The sequence below is a fragment of the Hirundo rustica genome, chromosome 17 (genome assembly GCF_015227805.2).
Source record: "Hirundo rustica isolate bHirRus1 chromosome 17, bHirRus1.pri.v3, whole genome shotgun sequence".
Lineage (NCBI taxonomy): Eukaryota > Metazoa > Chordata > Aves > Passeriformes > Hirundinidae > Hirundo > Hirundo rustica.
In genome coordinates, this window is record NC_053466.1 from 11,929,949 (window position 1) to 11,945,737 (window position 15,789).

The window sequence follows — 15,789 nt, forward strand, 5'->3', positions numbered from 1 at the left end:
AAAAAGTGCAGGTGCTGCTGAGGCAGGGGCTTTCCAGTCACATTCCTCTGCTTTTACAGCTGCTTGGGCCCCTCTCTGTCAGTGGGGAAAGACGCAGGGGAACGCTGCACGTAAAATGCTGCTGTTCCAGCTGAAAGCAGCACTGCACAGCTCCCCGGGGCAGGAGAGCTCCCCGACACTGAGGGAGGAATCATGGGGGGGTGTTTCCCCTCACAGCGGTGTTTGTTTGAGGAACAATCCTTTTCTTTCCTCAGGAGTGCAGGAGCTGCTGCTCCCCCTGCCCGCCCAGCTCCCGCGCCGAGGGGCGGCTTTGCTTTACAAACGCCTTTCTCTTCCCCTCGTGCTGGAAATTTGACTCTACAAAAACACTTCCACAGCAGCTAATTGTCAGCCCTGCAGTGACTTAGCTCTCTAATTCCTGCCGGTCAGTGAACCAGCCCAAAGAGCTGCTTTTCATAACTTGCCGAAAGTACCAACGCAGCCCTAGAAACGTGACATAGCTGGGATTTTTTTTTTTTCCTGGACATCTTCTGGATCCTTCTTAATTTTGGAAATTTCTTTCTCTCCATTTGGCATAAGGAACATCCAAAGATGGAGGGCCCATTCCAAGGAGACACTGAGGAGACATGGGCACACGGAGGCCCAGGAGACTAGCGGGGGTGCCAGGGAAGAGATGATTGTCAGGAAATTGGTTTGGAGGTAAAACTGGCGTCGTCCAGCCTGTCTCTTCATGATTTGAGGGCTCATCATCATCTTTTCACGGATTCCTACTGCCCAAGAACGTCCACGCCTTGCAAACTGTTCCTTGATCTCCTGGTTCGTATCCAGAGGGCTGCTGCAAAAATCGTAATGCTGGGCAATGGCTTAGACCACATCATTCCTCCCTCCTTTCTGTGCCCCAGTTGCGGAGCGCTCACCTTCCCTGTGCCAGCCCCTCATTATCCGCCTCTCCCCCACCGCATGCGGCAGAGGCCGTGCTCATTGCCCGTTACTACAAGCCGCTGCACGCTCTCTGGCCTGCCCCACGCCTGGCAGGAGCATCCTCCGAGCGCTGCCCCGTGCTCCCTGGAGCTCTGCTTCCTCACCGCCAGTCCCCGGAGCGGAGGATGGAGCCGGGGTTCGTTCTGTTCTCGCAGGTTGCAAGGGGCAGCAAAGAGGGAACGGCCTCAAGCCGTGCCAGGGAGTGTTTGGATGGCATATTCGGGAAAATTTCACAGAAAGGGTTGCCCGGCCTCGGCACGGCTACCCAGGGCAGCGCTGGGGTCAGCGTCTGGGGGTGCTCACAAACCGTGTGGGTACGGCAGCTGGGGACACAGGGTGCTGGTGGCCTTGGCAGCGCTGGGTGAACGCCTGGACTCGGTGTTTGTTTCGGTGTTCCGGCGATTGATCCCCTGATTTACCCCGGGACCGATCCCGTGAGCTCTTCCCGCTCCCGAGCCCTCACGGGCCTGGCGCGCCCCCTGCCGGGGCCGGGCGGGCCGTGCACCTACCCCTCTGCGCGCTCTGCGCATGCGCTCCGCGGGGGCCTCCCCTTCCCTCCTCGGGGCGGGGCCCGGCTCGGGCCGCCCGTGTGCGCGTGCGCGCGGTGTCACGTGGCGGCGCGGGCCGCCTTAAGGCGGAGCGCGGGGCGGGGCGCGCAGACAGCGATGGCGCGGGGCAGCAGGAGCAGCAGGAGCGTGTCCCGGCCCGCCGCGCCTCCGGCGCCCGCCAGGTACCGGGGCTCGGCTCGGCTGGCACACCGGGGCACGCCGCCCTCCGGTGCCGCTCACTCATGACTCCCTTCTCTCCGCAGCCCGGCCCCGGCGGCCCCGGCGCCCGCGGCGCAGCCGGCGCAGCCCGGGCTGATGGCGCAGATGGCGAGCACGGCGGCCGGCGTGGCCGTGGGTTCCGCCGTGGGACACGTCGTGGGCAGCGCCATCACCGGCGTCTTCAGCGGCGGCTCCTCTGAGCCGGCCAAGGCCGCGGCTCCCGCCCAGGTGCCAGCGGGGCCGGGCTGTGCCCTTGGGCCGCCCTTGGGCGGGGGTGCGGGAGAAGGGAGCGGGGCCGTGCGGGGAGGGAGGGAAGGACGGACGGACGGGCAGCCGTCCCCCGCTCGAGGGGACGAGAGCGCGCTGGAAGAGGCTCCGCTGCCGTACGGTCGCCCTGACCGCGCCTGTGGCCGCAGGAGCCCCGGCCCGTGATGCAGCAGTCGCCGTACGGACCGTGCCACTATGAGATGAAGCAGTTCCTGGAATGCGCTACCAACCAGAGTGACCTGACCCTGTGCGAGGGCTTCAACGAGGCCCTGAAGCAGTGCAAGTACAGCAATGGTGAGTGTGCCCTGTCCCTGCGGGAGGGAACGGCTGCCAGCAGAGCACCGCAGAGGGTTTGAAGGTTGCGGAAGTGATCTTTTGGGGATATAATGCCTTTTAGGGCTTGAAGTAGGAGGCAGTTGTGTCCTGAAGAGTGTAGGTAGCTGGAAAGGGAAGGAGAAGTTTTTCTGACCGTGTCTGTGAAGGTTGGGAGGCTGTAGGTACCTTTACTTAGCGAGTCTACTCTTGCTGCATGGGAAGCCTGCTGCTCCCCCTGGCTGATTCTCTAATTCCTGCTGCATTTGGTACAAGCTGGTGTCATTAGTTAGGTCGTGATCTGGTTACATTGGGTGAGAGAGCTTTTGACTCTGGCTGCTGGAACATGTACCTAATGCTGAACTTGTGCTTCTTCCCTGTAGGTGTTTCTTCTCTCCTGTGAAGAATTTGCCCCCTCGTAGGGAAGAGGATCATGCTGTAGAGCCCTGCTATCCACAGGAAATGGAAGGACAGACAGGGAATGAGCGAGTGAGCTGGAGGGAGCAAGGCTGACCAGGCAGGAGTATTCTAGTGGTAATTCACTTCTGAGCTAGTAGGGAAGGAAAAGAATGATTGGACTCAAGGGTCTTCAGTATTCACATAGTGCTGTATTTATTACAGAGAAATAAAAGAATTTGTTTGGACCTATCATTTGTGCATGCTCTTTATTTAATTCCTAAGCTAAAATTAAGCTGCCAAAGCATTATCAGCCAGTGGACAAGGCACAGGTGTGTATTTCCTGCAAACAGAGGGTGCAGCCTAGCAAGGACTGTGCCTGCGTGACTTGGCAGAAGGAGATGCAGACACTGGCTGCCCTCCCGGCAGAGAGGTAAGCCAACACGTGTCCACAGTATTTTAGTGACAGGTTACTTTTCTATAGATGTCCTCTTCCTGAATACCTGTCCTGACCTCAGAGCTAAGAGAGTGTGACCCGTCTGGCTGTGGGACCTGGATACAGTTGGCTGAGCTGACTTTAAAGCTCTAGCAGGTTATGCAATGTTCTCAAGGTCACTGGCATCAGGTGGAAGTGTAGAGCTGTGTTCCTCTTACAGTCACCTTGGTGGCACAGCCTCGTGACTGCTGCCCATGGACTGGCCTCCAGCAGGACACTCTGTTCCTCATGCTGGCATAAGAGGGAATTCTGAGGTCTCAGCTGGAGTTTCAGTGGCACAGCAGTGAAACCAGGACACTTTCAGATGTTTAACTGATGATTTTTTCCTGGCAGAACGAGTCTTTTTAACCTTTTGATCTCTGACTGTGGAATAAAGGACAAGTTCTCTTGCTGGGGTCTCTGAGGAAATCCAAGTCTAGGTGGTAAATGCTGGCAGCAGATGCTGTTAGCAGATAGTGGAAGCTGGTGTTGAAAGTCCTGCCCCTTCTAAATGTCACTTGTAAGTTCTTGGTAGAGATGTCCTGAGCTGTGCCTGGCCTTATCAGGGGTGTCTTGTGCTCTCCTGAGACACAGCCAAGGGAAAAAGCAGATGCAAGATGAAAAGCCCAAGTGCTCCATGTGCTGAGCTGTCCTGTGTGAGCAGGGAGAAACCACTCCAAAGCTGCTCAACTCCCTTTAAGAAATAAGTATATTGGGCTGTTGGTGTGTTGCTCTGGGTGGAGAAGCTGTCAAGGAGAACCAGCAGCAGCACGTGCAGCAGGTGTGTTCTGCCTTTGACCCATCTTGGCAAAGAGCTGCTTCTGCAGCTGTGGGGCCTGGCTGTCTCTGGAGCAGCTCTTCCTGGTGATTGCAGCGGGCAGTCCCTGCAGGGCCACTCCGGAGCGCTGCAGGGGGAAGTGGTGCAGTGGGTGGGAAGGAGGTGCAGGTTCTTGTCCCTGGGGAGTACAGGCTGTGCCATGGGAACACAAGACCCCTTGGAGCAGGAGAGTGGTTCTGGGTTTGCCTGGCTGGTCAGGGTGCAGCTGGGGATGTGGATGTGAAGCTCTGCAGGGGCAGGGGATCCCAGGATCGGGGGCTCTTGCTGTGCTGGGAGTAAGTACTGGGCAGGTGTTGGGGCCCTGGTGGAGGCTGTGCTGCCCATGTGACCAGTTATGGGTCTGTTCCTCATTTAGCGGTGTTCTTGAGTTCTGAGCTCCTCTTGCTCTGTAAGGTGGTCCTGTTCCTGGCTCGGGTGCTGGTGTGAGGCTGAGCCCTCTGCGAGGAGCCTTTCTTCCTCTGGTCCGTCCTCTGGGTCTTTCCTGAGAGCTGCTGCAGCTGATCTGTGGAGTGACCAAGCCCTTCCAGAGTTGTTTTCCTGCTGTGTTGGTCAGTTGCCTGTTCCACGTTGTACAAGGCACTGCCAACCTGTGAGACTGCAGCCTGGGAGTGACACTTGAGGGTATCCCGATCTCTCCTGATGTCCTTCCCTGCCTGTTTGTTCCAAGGAGATGACCCTCTTTGCCAAGGGGACAAGCTGGGTAGGCCTCTGCCTGCTGTGGGGTGTCACTCTTAACTAGGAGGGGTCCTGCACGCCAGCCCTGCTTGTCCCCTCCCCTGGTGCCTGAATACACTCGCTGCCCACAGCTCTAAGAGCCCTGAAGGAGCACAGGGGGATCAGAGGTCCCACAGGTGCTGTACGAGGGCTGAGGTGGGAACAGGAGTCTTGCCTGCACCCCTGACTGCTCTGTGGAGATGAGGTGGGTGCCTGGCTCTTACCTGGTAAGTCAGGGTAATGCTTCCCCAGGTCCTCTAGCAAGGATTCATAGCAGGTGGCTTCAGAGTTTTCTTCTCCTGCCAGCAGAATGGAGAAATGGATTAGTTTCTCTCCTGGCTGTAAACTGAAGGCTTGTAACTGGGGCAGGTCGTTCTACCCAGGAAAAGTTCCTTCTCCCCTGAAGCAGCCCTTGGACAAAGGCTCAGCTCTAACTCTTCATCCAAGCTGGCTTCTGCCTCCTGGGACCTGTGCTGTGTCCAAGTGACTGCTGAACAGAGCCCTCTCCAAAGCTCCCCCAGAGCAGGCCCTTCCTGCTCCAGAGGCTGAGCTGTGCTGTCTGGACAAGGAACTTACGGACAACTCTGATGAGGATGTAGCGCTGCCTTCCCTGGAGGTATTTACTGGCATATTCAGATGCAGGATCTTCCACTTTGCTCAGGTTCATCAGGGTGCCCTTCTCATCCACAAGATCGATGCAGTCTGGAGGGAGAGATGTGGTGAAGGAAGCCCAGGGTGCCTCTGTGTGGCCAACATGAGCCTGTGGGGTTTTGAGGTATTTTCCTTGGCAAGTTACACTTTGAACAGAGTCTGTTGAGATCTGGGGAGTGGGAGGTTTGCTGTCCCTTTCCCTGTGTTTTGGGATGTTCTGTGACTCCCATGTGACCCATCTGTTACCCTCTGCTGTTCCTGTGTGTGTGACCACAGCCCATAGCACTCGTACCTTCAGGCCTGCACTGACACTTCCACTTCAGGTGACCTGTGAGGGTCCGGACGCAGCAGAGCAGGTTCACCATCTCTTGGCAGTTGGCTGCAGACAAGGAATGAATGAGACCTGAGATAGGAGCGTGGCCACTCCAAACCCAGGGGCCACATGGGCACAGCAGGGGGCTGAGGTGCCCACTGTGGCCAGCAAAGGCAGGATCCCCCCGTGGCATCTGCAGGGCTTTGAGCAGCTGCATTACAGCCACGGCTGCTGGTAGTGAGTGCTGAGAGTGGCCAAGGGGAGAAGGTGAGTGCTTTCATTTGGGGAAGATGGTTCTGATTGATGAAGGGTCTCTGTCCTTCAGCTTTGTTTCATTAAGCATGAGTAGGAAAAAGCAGTGAGCCCCGGTCCTTGCCAGTCCCCTGCTACAAACTGGTCCCAGTCACAAGGGGAAAGAGCTGGAGATTGTGGCTGAGTCACTCGAGGATATTTTGGCCATGAACTCTGACCGAGTTTGTCACAATTGAGAAATCCCCCAGGGCTGACACACGTCAGTACTCAGAGCTGGGGATCCAATTCAAATAGCAAAGGGAGCAAAGGCTTAGGACTGTGTGTGTCTGATGGCTTCAGCCACGAGTGTCTGGGGTCAGGAGAAGGCTTTCAGCCAACTGGGTGAGGTCAGGACAGGGGCTGGTCATTCCTTCCCACAAATACCTGCTCTCTGAGACTGAGAGCCAGGATTTGAGTCAGGGCACCCTTCCCACACAGCCCAGAACAGAAGAGCTCTGCTAGCAGCTGGCACTAGTGCCCCATGACTCTTCTGGTTGTGCCTAGATAAGCAGGGCCCCCTCCAGTGATTTCCCAGAGCTGCCAGGCTGGGAACTCATCCTCACCTCCTCCCTCCCTCCAGCTCTGCTGTAGTGGTTTTCCTCCATGACTCGGAGTGCAGGGGTAATAGATCTCCTTTTTTTTAAAGCAGGTGAGGTGCAGGATGGTGCTGTGCCCTGGCAGAGCTCTCCTGCCTGTTCCCTGAGCACTGGGCACTGCTGTGCACCAGCTGCTGTGTCCCTCCCTGTCCCCTGTGCGGGTGATGAGGGTGGCCCCGGTGCCCGGCTGGCCGCAGGGCTGAGGCAGGGCCGGGCCTTTCCCCACCTACCTCCGAACCTCACTGTGGCGAACATGGAGCCGCTGTGCCCCCGGCAGGGCTGTGGGGCCGGGTCCCCTCCTGCAGGCAGCGCCGGGAGCTGCTGGAGAGCCCAGGACACGCAGGCTCATTTCCCACTGACGCTGTTGTGGTTTCAGTAGCCAGATCGCCCAGCAACAGTGAATGCCCCCTGCAGATTCTCGAGTGTCCTGCCGGGGGAGAGAGGGGAGGAAAAGCAAGGGCTGAGCTGAACAATAGCCTGCTGGGAAGGCTGCCTGCTCCATGTGGTCCCAGACGCTCTGAATTTCAGACTTTTTGTAGTCTCGTTGTGTTTCCTGCCCGCCCCCCCTTCCCCCCATTTGTCCTGCGGCTCATCCTGGCTGTGGTGGTGCCACATCTGCTCACCCTGCTCCTAACCGAGCCCAGCACTGCTGCAAGGGCAGCCTGGCCTCCTCTGTGATGTGACTGGATGCCACTGGAAAAATCTCCCAGAGGATCCTGCCTGTGCTGGTCCTACTCTGGAGCAGGAGGCAGTGGGGCTTTGCAGCCCCATGGTGTACATGGTCATGTGCCAGCTGCATCTTCTGTTTGGTGCCCAAATGTTGCTGTGCAAGTGTTCCTGCAGTCATAGCCCTGTAGCATCATCCCCTTTTCCTGTGGAAAACATGGATGAAATCATGTCCCTGGGCTGCTCAGCAGATGAGGAGGGCCAGAATGGTGGGAAGCAGTGACAACACTGATGTGCAGCATTATCCAGTGCTCACTGCTCTGAGGACAAATTCCCTTTCTCTGGAATGCCCCTCCTCGCATGAGGACGTGATTTCTCTCTGTCTTGCCAGGTTTCACTTCACAGTCAGTCTAATGCATGACCTGCTCAGAGCTTGGCACAAGGGGGGTGTGTGTGTGTCGCCTCCCCTAGGACATGTGCAGGGAGACTCGTGTTCATCTTGCCACCGCTTTGCAGAATTTGGGGAGCGCTGGTGGGCAACAGCTGGAGCTGCACCTGCAGCGTGCTCGTACCTGCAGGAACTCATGGCCCGGCTGCATGCAACACAAACTGCTGATTGCTGCAGGGGCAAACTTGCAAACGTCTTTGGCTTGGTGCCTCTGTGGGTGCTGCAGAGGGGGAGCGGCTGTCCCTGCACGGTGAGGGGGTGGCAGGGGCTGGGCCTGCCTCTGGAGGGCAGGAGGCACCCAGCGGCTCTGACACAGGAGAAGTGCCTGCTGCCCTCACTGCTGAGGCTGCTGGGCTAGTGGCCATGTGACTCGGTGTCCCTGGGCCCCGTGACAGGTGTCACAGGCACGAGGGATTCACGCCTGCTGAGCTGGTGGCCGTTGGCTGTAACGGTCTGCTGTCCTTCCGCACCAGGCACCAGCTGTGCTGCAGCCACCTCTGCTCCCTGGGGACACACCTCCTGCCCGGTGACCTCAGCAGCCACCCAGCACAGCTGCCCATGGCTGCTGCTCCTGAGGTGGCCCTGGTGAAGAGGCAGCACCCTCAGCACCATTGGCAGCTCCCAAACCCTCCTGCAAGTTATGCTGAAACCCTGCCAAGTCATTACTGTCAGAGTGTGATGGAGCTGTAGGAAGGGAGCAGCAACTTTCCTTATGTTGCTTCTGTGATGGAACAGCTGCCTCCCTCATCTTCCATTGTCCCTGGTGGCCTCCACCCTGCTGCCTCCCCAGAGCATCCTTGGCATGGTGTGGCTCAGGCTCCTGGCCTCCTGCGTGCCTGGCAGCAGAGGGCTTGAGTGTGAGACCCCAGGGAAAGCTCTCTGCTCCTCCCATCAGCAAAGAGAGATGGTCAGCGATGCCACCCCACTGCCCAGGGCATGGTGTGGTGGGGTGGGCTGTGGCTGTGTTGGTGCAGCTGAAGGAAATGTGCTGGGGTGAAGGGGGGTGGCTCTCATCCCCTCCCTGAAGCCCAGCTGCAGCAGAGCGAGCAGCCCCGGGGAGCTGAGTCCCTGAGCCCCCTGTGTCATTTACATACATCCCGCCAGTGCCCACGGCATCACCCTGGCTTTGTGCAGCACCCCAGACCCTCTCTGAAACAGCCTCCCTTCCTCTGCCTCCTGCCATGGCCCTGGGCTTCACCGTGCTGCTCCTGGTGGGGATGCTGGGCACAGGTAAGGATGGTGTGGCCGAGTCAGCTCTGCCTGGGGGCACTGCAGGGTGCTGGGCAGGCCTGGACTGGGCAAGGGGAGGTTGGTTTGAGCAGGGCATTTTGCTCCAGGGCTGTGTGATGCCATGAGCAGGATGGTGGTGGGGTAACGGCGTTGCCTCAAGGGAGCTGAGGCACATTTTGGGGCTGAGGGTGATGGGGGACACGGCTCAGCCCATCACTAACTGCATCCTCGGCGCGTGCAGCTTCCAGGGCTCAGCCCGTGCTGACCCAGCCGCAATCCGTGTTCGTGCTGCCCGGGCAGACCGCTCGGCTGTCCTGCACCCTGAGCCCCCAGTACAACATCACCCAGTTCGGCATCTCCTGGTACCAGCAGCGCCCGGGGCACTCCCTCAGGTATCTGCTCTACTACAACTCCGAGCGAGACAAGCACAAGCCTGCCAAGACTCCCGACCGCTTCTCAGCCACCAAGGACCTGGCCAGCAATGCCTGCATCCTCACCATCGCATCTGCCTGCCAGGATGACAACGGCACCTATTACTGCTCCCTGTCACCTGCCCTCAAATGGCTCTAGGAACGGGGAACTAAAGCTTTCCGCGCTTTCCTCGGCCACCCTGATGCGCAGGGAGAGCAGCAGTCCTGGGAGGGATGGGAAAAATCCATCTTTGCATGCTTGAGCAGGCCCGGCAGCGCTGCCTCGTGCTGGGGGGTGCAGCAACCTCCTCTTTATCCCCAAGCTTTGTCCTCCATGGGGGAGTCAGACAGCCCGATACGTCCTGCTGCAGCGGGAGCATGGAGGGCTCGGCTGTGGCCTGGCTTTCCTGGGGTCTTCCAGCACCTGGCACGAGGCGGTCTCGACCTGGCTGGGGCTTCCGCAGAGTTTTGCTCACCTGCTAATAAAGGTTATTCCTCACCCCCGCGGCTCGTGTCGTTGTACCCGGGCCAGGAGGGCGGGCAGGAGGGGCTGCGGCCCTGGCGGGGTCTCTGGGGCCGGGCAGAGCCCTCAGCCATCCCTCACCCATCGCTGGAGCAGCCCCTGGTCCCACAGCACCGCCCCGTGCCCCTGCGGGGTCAGGGACACGGGTACCCCCGCAGACAGACGCGGGTACTTCGTGGGGCAGTTTTCACACAGAAGGATGAAGGATCTTCCCACAAAATTCCCACAGAATTGGGAAAACACCGGGATGGGATTTTTTTTTTTTTTTGTGACTGCGCATGCTCAGTTAGGGGCGCGAGCGGCGGCGAGCGTTAGGACCCGTCGGCGGGCGGTGGTGTCACGTGAGGAGAAGCCGGCACTGCCATTGGCTCACGAGGGCAATTTCAACCGCGTCACTTCCGGGTCACCTCAGTGCGCGTGGGAGTCCCGGCCTTGCTGGTGTTCGGCGGGTGCGAAAAGCCAAGCTATGAAAAGCCAATGTCCGCAAAGGAGACAGAGGAGTCCTGCAACTTTATTCGAATAAAGGTAGAGAGTCCACTAAGCCATAGACCCGTGGGGTCTCTCTCGAGCTTTCGGAGGACGCAGCCTCCTTTTATCCTGAACTCCCGGGCACACGTTGCCCTCTTCCTTTCCCCATTGGCTGAGGTACAGTGGCAGGAGCTGGGCTCTGGATTGTGTAAAGCAAGCATGGGATAACGAATTCTTGTTTTCGTGTAACTTAGTCCTGTTCATTGTGTTTGTCAAAGGTGAAGATCAGCTTGAATTTGGCGTAAGGGGGCTCTGAGGGCTAAAAGGAAGCTGCTGTTTGCTTCCTGAGGTGCAGATGTAAAACATTTCAGGAAATGCCGAGGAGTTGGAATAGGCTGGCAGAGCCATCCTGCCTCCTTCCCTGGAGCAGTGTGGAAAGGCACAGGCAGGCCTGGGAAAGGTGCTGTGGAGAGCTCAACTCCAACCTTTTGCCTCCTGCACAACCAGGAGTCAAACACATTTAAAATACCAAGGCCTGAACAGGTTCAAGCAAAGAAATCCTCCCTGCTCCCTGTCAGCAAGCAGACAGCAGAGAGCTGCTCACAAAACCGGACTCCTCTTTGAGGAAACTGCTGCAGAGTGACAAGGAAAGTGTTTAGAGACAATGAACATCCCATCCTAGGCAGATCCCTGCTCTTCTCTTGTGCTATGGGACTTCGGCAGAAGAACAACTCCATTGGAGTTCTGAATGGTTTAAACTCACTAAGAGGAACATAAGTACTAAAGTGACAAATCCCAATGCAATTCCTTTGGACTAAGGAGGGAGAAAAAAACAACTGCCAACTTTAGTCAGGATCTAAAATATCCCTTCTAGCTGACAAAGCAAACCAGTGACTGAAAGGCATCCACAACTAGCTATGCAAAGCACCCATACTTCAGCCAGTGACCCATATAAAATGAATAAATAATTCATAATTACATATGTAGTGTACACCATGCATGTCAAGAAGGGTTCCAGAGAGAGAAGCACAGCGGGCATGCTTTGCTCTCTGAAAGGAAAAGTCCTCCAGTTTCCACTGTCGCTCTGGACTGCAGAGACACAACTGAATCTCCATTTACAGCTGCAAAGCCACATTAGATATTCTTCCCATGATGTTCTAGAGCCCAGATTGACTCCACAATTCCTGCAATTTAGAGGAAGTATTCAAAGAAAGCACTGGCACAGTAGCACAGTACCTGCGCTCCAAAGCAGGTGCATAATAAATTGAAGAAACGAGATTCAGTCCCGAAGAACTTAAGTTCCTAACTTCCTCTGTTCACCTCTGGGTTTGCCTGCACATACAAGACAAGCTTTTTACACTGAGGCTTTGGTAAAGCAACAGCTGCTGTCTTGTTCTTTTGCATTCAAGTCTCCATTTCGTTCCTTCTGCTCAGGTCTGCAGCTCTCAAACAGGCAGGAGCTCGGGGGGGTACTCGCCATAGCAGTACTTGGCAATTGGGTCTCTGTAGGTGTTCTCATGCTGCACACTCTGCCAGGAAAGGAGGAGAAGCTTTAACAATACACACACAGTATATTTAACAATATACACACAGTGAAACAAGGCATCCCTCCACTGAGGGACAAAACCCACAGCGTTAATGAACAGGCAAAAAAAAAAAAAATCCCAAATTCTTCTACACATCAGAGTCTTTGGAGTCAAAGAACTCTGCACTGCCAACATACAAGAGCCAGTTGATGTATTACAGCACTGCAATGTTGAACCAGAACATCCTTTCTTTTCAAGAGAGTACCCAACTAGGCAGGAACAGATTACATTAAAAAAAAAAAAAAAAAAAGATATGTTTAGGCACTATCATCAAATGTTCTAAGCAAGCAAAGCACAATAAAGCTGGTACTTGAGATGTGTGCATTCTTCTTGATAAAAGGCAGAGTTCTCATTTTATGGGTAAAAAAATCCCAGTAACTTTGGAGACATTTGGAACTCTATCCTTTGTCTGCAGTCCATCCCTATAAATACTGAAGCTGCAGGACATGGCCAACAGCACTTTCTAAAAGGGCCACTGCTGGCTTAGACCAAAACTTCTGATAAAATCACATGGGTAACAGAAGTTCATCTCTGTCTTTAACAAGCAAAGAAATTACAACATAGTTTTTGAGTTACTATGCAGATGATTGTCAGCACATGGTTGGTCTCCAACTGTACTGTAAAATAAAGAGCATTCTGAGGCTACTGGGAACAGCTCTCACTGTTTTCATCCTAATGAGATCTTCCCCAGAACTCATCTGAGATCTTCCCTGGTCACCAAACTCTGTCTCACTTTAGTTAAGCTCTTCTTTCCTAAAGAGAACGTGCAACTTGTGCTGCTGTAAATATAAATATGTGCTTTGCCTTCAGACTGGCTCTCAGCCACAGCTTCATCTGCTATGAAAATACAAACACGACACACCAGCCATTCACAGGATTGGGCCCCATTTTCCACGGGCACTTCTTTGGGCCCTGGACACGTGCTTGTGCCTCACCTGTGATGAAGTCCTACATTTGGCCAGACACAGCTCAAAGTGATCTTCCACTGCCATGAAGAGGTTTTGGAAAGCAATCGCTGCCCGGTTCAAGAACCGCTCCAGGAGATGTTGCTGGAGTGGTCAGCAAAGAGAAGGCAAAACACAGAAAGACTCTGCTTCAGCAAGGAGTAATCAAAGCCCACCCTAACCTACAAAGCTCAGGTATCAGAGGAATAGTAAGCAACTCCACTTAGGATTTCTAGCAAGCACTGAAAGGCCACTGCCTCGGAACCCCAGCGGCACGACAAGAATCTAGAGAAGCTCACAGAATACGGGGAAGTGCCAACTACAAAACTAACGCTGGCTGGAGTAACTCTTCTGCAATCATTTCCCTTCAGCAAATGCAATTCCCCTGAAGCTGAAACGCTTTGCAAGGCTCCCAATATTTCCTCCCAAAGGTGGGAAAGATGAATTTTGTTAAAGCTTTATCCACAGCTTGCCATATGCTCCTTGGAGGCTTTCCTCATCCTTCCAAGAAAAGGAACCATCCCTCTACGGGCAAAGCTCCTCACAAAGAAGCTCTTTTAGCCACAGGGGAACCCGAGCAGCTGAGGACACCTGGGAAGCAGGAGAAGGTCCATCACCTTGCTGGGCTGCAGGCAGCAGGACACGCAGTACTCGTAGACGCTGCAGCAGCCGTTGGGCAGGCAGCTGTCACAGCTGTACAGCCTGGTGCTGGGCACGTTCACATTGCAGCAGCCGTTCACCAGCAGGTCCTTCCTCTCACAGATGTAGCCTGGAAAACAGCATCAGGGGTAACAACTGGCTAGGCACAGCCCTCTGTATGCTCTATGAAAGTCTGCAGTAAGAACCACCTTCCTTAAGAGCGGGTTTGTTTATCATTTAGTAAATTATGATCCCCCTCAGTCCTGTGTAGCCATTCTTTGAAATGGAGAGCAGTGTTTCAAACAGGCTGGTGTTATCTGCACAACTATTATATCCCACTCTAATATGTGCTGTATATACACTATGAGTCTTTAAATGCAGATCATTTAAGTTCTGACTTTTTGGGGGCATAGTTCCTTGTTGTAAAGGGGGGAATGGAATTGGCATTGATTGCACTGGAAAAAAAAAACATGACACGTGTTTTTTTCAACAGGTCTGTCTCTGGATAATTCTCTTAGAGTTCAGCATGAAGAGACTTAGATTTGGCCATGCAGGATAGTGTAATATTAATTGCTAAGTGGAATCCTTAATTGTTTAGAAATATGGTATATAGCCTTATGGAAACGGTACTACCACAGTGTTAGTCTGTGAGAGAGCTGCTATTTTTAGAGATCTTATGAACTGGCACTAAGCCTAAGTCAGGCAGTGCCAAATTTAACATTGATGCAAATCACAAAAGATGTGGTGGGTTTTCTATAGCCTTGATTTGTGGCCAAGAAAGATCCAGGGTCTAAGCAACAAGCACAGTGCAGGAAAGGGTCTTCAACTTCTACCACTTAAAACATGTGGTTAATAACCTCAGGTTAGATGAGCTTGTTAATTGTCACTGAGCACTAATTACACCAGTCCTGAGCTGCCTCCATACGGCCAAGGTTTCCTCAATTGCTCTCCCTAATGCCCCTGACAGCAGGAGCACACTGCAGGGAGACACCAAGAGCCCTGCAAGCAACCACAGCAAACTGAGCAGGATTAAACATCTGGGTTCTGTGCAAAGGTAACTGGAATTCTTTGACTTTAGGGTGGTCACAGTCACACTCATGCAGCCCTGGGCCTGACTCTGTTGTGCCCAGAACCAAAGCAGCAGCGTCTGCAGCGGAAGTGAACCAGCCAGAGGAGAACAGGCCAAGGGCTGAGTAAAAAAGCCTTAATAAAGAGCAGTTGTTCCACGAAAGTGCCGACAGCAGTCAGACAGGCAAAGCAGCGTTCAGCACTGCCATATGCAGAATAAATTCAACTAAATATCAACTATACCCAGTTCATCTGTAATGAGGAGCTTCCCCTGCACAGAGTTCCTGCACTGGTTGCTCAGCTGACTGCTGTTCCCCGAGCTGAACTTCACCTTCCACATGATGGGCTGCTCATGCTCCTGCACTTGGAGGAGATTCCGATCTCTCACCATCCTCTCTTCCTGCAAGGAAAAACAGGAATGCAACCAAACATCCAAGTTCCTTCTGCCACTTCAATCCACGTGGCTTTCCCAGGATCAAAGATGCCTAGTGCTTGTAAACTCCACAGCACAGGAAACTCCAGCATCAGTGGTGCAAACAATTTACTAGTTGTAGTATTTTACTCCACGCTATACAAAACGGGAAGATACACAGTCCAGTAAAGGAAGGGTATTCAAGTTCACCATGGATCAGCTAACACAGCTGAACCCAGTCACTACAACCACAAAAGTAGTATACATTATATTAAATAACCACAGCTGAACGTATTTCTCTTTCACGAGCCCTCTGCCAGTGGAATCACCACCCCCAAGGGACACAAAGACAACTACCAAACCCATCGGAGAGACTTTCTTTTCCTAGTTTTGGTTCAAACCACTATTGCTGTCAAACGCGGAATCGGGCATTCCTATTTAAAACTCCTGCGTCTATTAAATACTTATAACTCCATTCTCACGGCAGCATTCCCCAGGACTCCAGCGGCAGCACCCGCAGAACAAAAGTCACCGTGGGCTACGGGATGTTTTAACCCACCCCGCGGCGTGTCGGGGCAGGGGCGGGCACCGACCTGCTTGAAGGTGCTGGTGATGAAGTAAACGAGCGAGAGCCCGAAGACGACGCCGAGCACCCATCGCTTCCTGAGCAGCCGCCGCCAGAGCACGGCCCCGCAGGGCAGCATGGCCGGGCGAGGGGCAGCGCGGGCCCGGGGCCGGCATCACCGGCGGGCCCGCAGCGAGCAGCGCCCAGCCCCGGGCGGCACCAGCGCGGC

The 15,789-nt window shown here is 54.8% G+C and overlaps 4 protein-coding genes across 7 annotated transcripts; 2 read left to right on the forward strand and 2 right to left on the reverse strand.

Annotated features, from left to right (window-relative positions):
- Window positions 1–1,646: 1,646 nt before the first annotated feature.
- Window positions 1,647–2,976, forward strand: CHCHD10 (coiled-coil-helix-coiled-coil-helix domain containing 10). The gene is made up of 4 exons (XM_040081084.2): window positions 1,647–1,711; window positions 1,793–1,976; window positions 2,165–2,309; window positions 2,711–2,976. Exons 1-4 carry the CDS (start codon window positions 1,647–1,649, stop codon window positions 2,728–2,730), a joined length of 414 nt encoding a protein of 137 aa, XP_039937018.1. The 3' UTR covers window positions 2,731–2,976.
- A 789-nt stretch (window positions 2,977–3,765) lies between these two features.
- Window positions 3,766–9,856, forward strand: VPREB3 (V-set pre-B cell surrogate light chain 3). Of its 3 annotated transcripts, none has more exons than XM_040081089.2 (3): window positions 3,766–3,979; window positions 8,820–8,945; window positions 9,187–9,856. In XM_040081089.2, the coding sequence occupies exons 2-3, from the start codon at window positions 8,897–8,899 to the stop codon at window positions 9,513–9,515; spliced, it is 378 nt and encodes a 125-aa protein (XP_039937023.1). In that variant the 5' UTR covers window positions 3,766–3,979; window positions 8,820–8,896; the 3' UTR covers window positions 9,516–9,856. The 3 variants fall into 3 exon arrangements, with proteins under 3 accessions (XP_039937023.1, XP_039937019.1, XP_039937020.1); XM_040081085.2 differs by lacking the exon at window positions 3,766–3,979 and adding an exon at window positions 4,817–4,955; XM_040081086.1 differs by lacking the exon at window positions 3,766–3,979 and adding an exon at window positions 4,970–5,366.
- C17H22orf15 (chromosome 17 C22orf15 homolog) lies at window positions 3,940–9,958 on the reverse strand. 2 transcript variants are annotated; one of them, XM_058422854.1, is made up of 5 exons: window positions 6,832–7,014; window positions 5,694–5,780; window positions 5,327–5,452; window positions 4,975–5,049; window positions 3,940–4,538 (listed from the first exon to the last, which is right to left on the reverse strand). In XM_058422854.1, exons 1-5 carry the CDS (start codon window positions 6,854–6,856, stop codon window positions 4,384–4,386), a joined length of 468 nt encoding a protein of 155 aa, XP_058278837.1. In that variant the 5' UTR covers window positions 6,857–7,014; the 3' UTR covers window positions 3,940–4,383. The 2 variants fall into 2 exon arrangements, with proteins under 2 accessions (XP_058278837.1, XP_039937017.2); XM_040081083.2 differs by lacking the exon at window positions 3,940–4,538 and adding an exon at window positions 9,832–9,958 and having other exon boundaries at window positions 4,772–5,049; window positions 6,832–7,028.
- Window positions 9,959–10,384: 426 nt separating this feature from the next.
- On the reverse strand, window positions 10,385–15,747 carry SPRING1 (SREBF pathway regulator in golgi 1). The gene is made up of 5 exons (XM_040081285.2): window positions 15,589–15,747; window positions 14,827–14,983; window positions 13,494–13,645; window positions 12,868–12,981; window positions 10,385–11,875 (listed from the first exon to the last, which is right to left on the reverse strand). The coding sequence occupies exons 1-5, from the start codon at window positions 15,697–15,699 to the stop codon at window positions 11,792–11,794; spliced, it is 618 nt and encodes a 205-aa protein (XP_039937219.1). The 5' UTR covers window positions 15,700–15,747; the 3' UTR covers window positions 10,385–11,791.
- Between the last annotated feature and the right edge of the window lie 42 nt (window positions 15,748–15,789).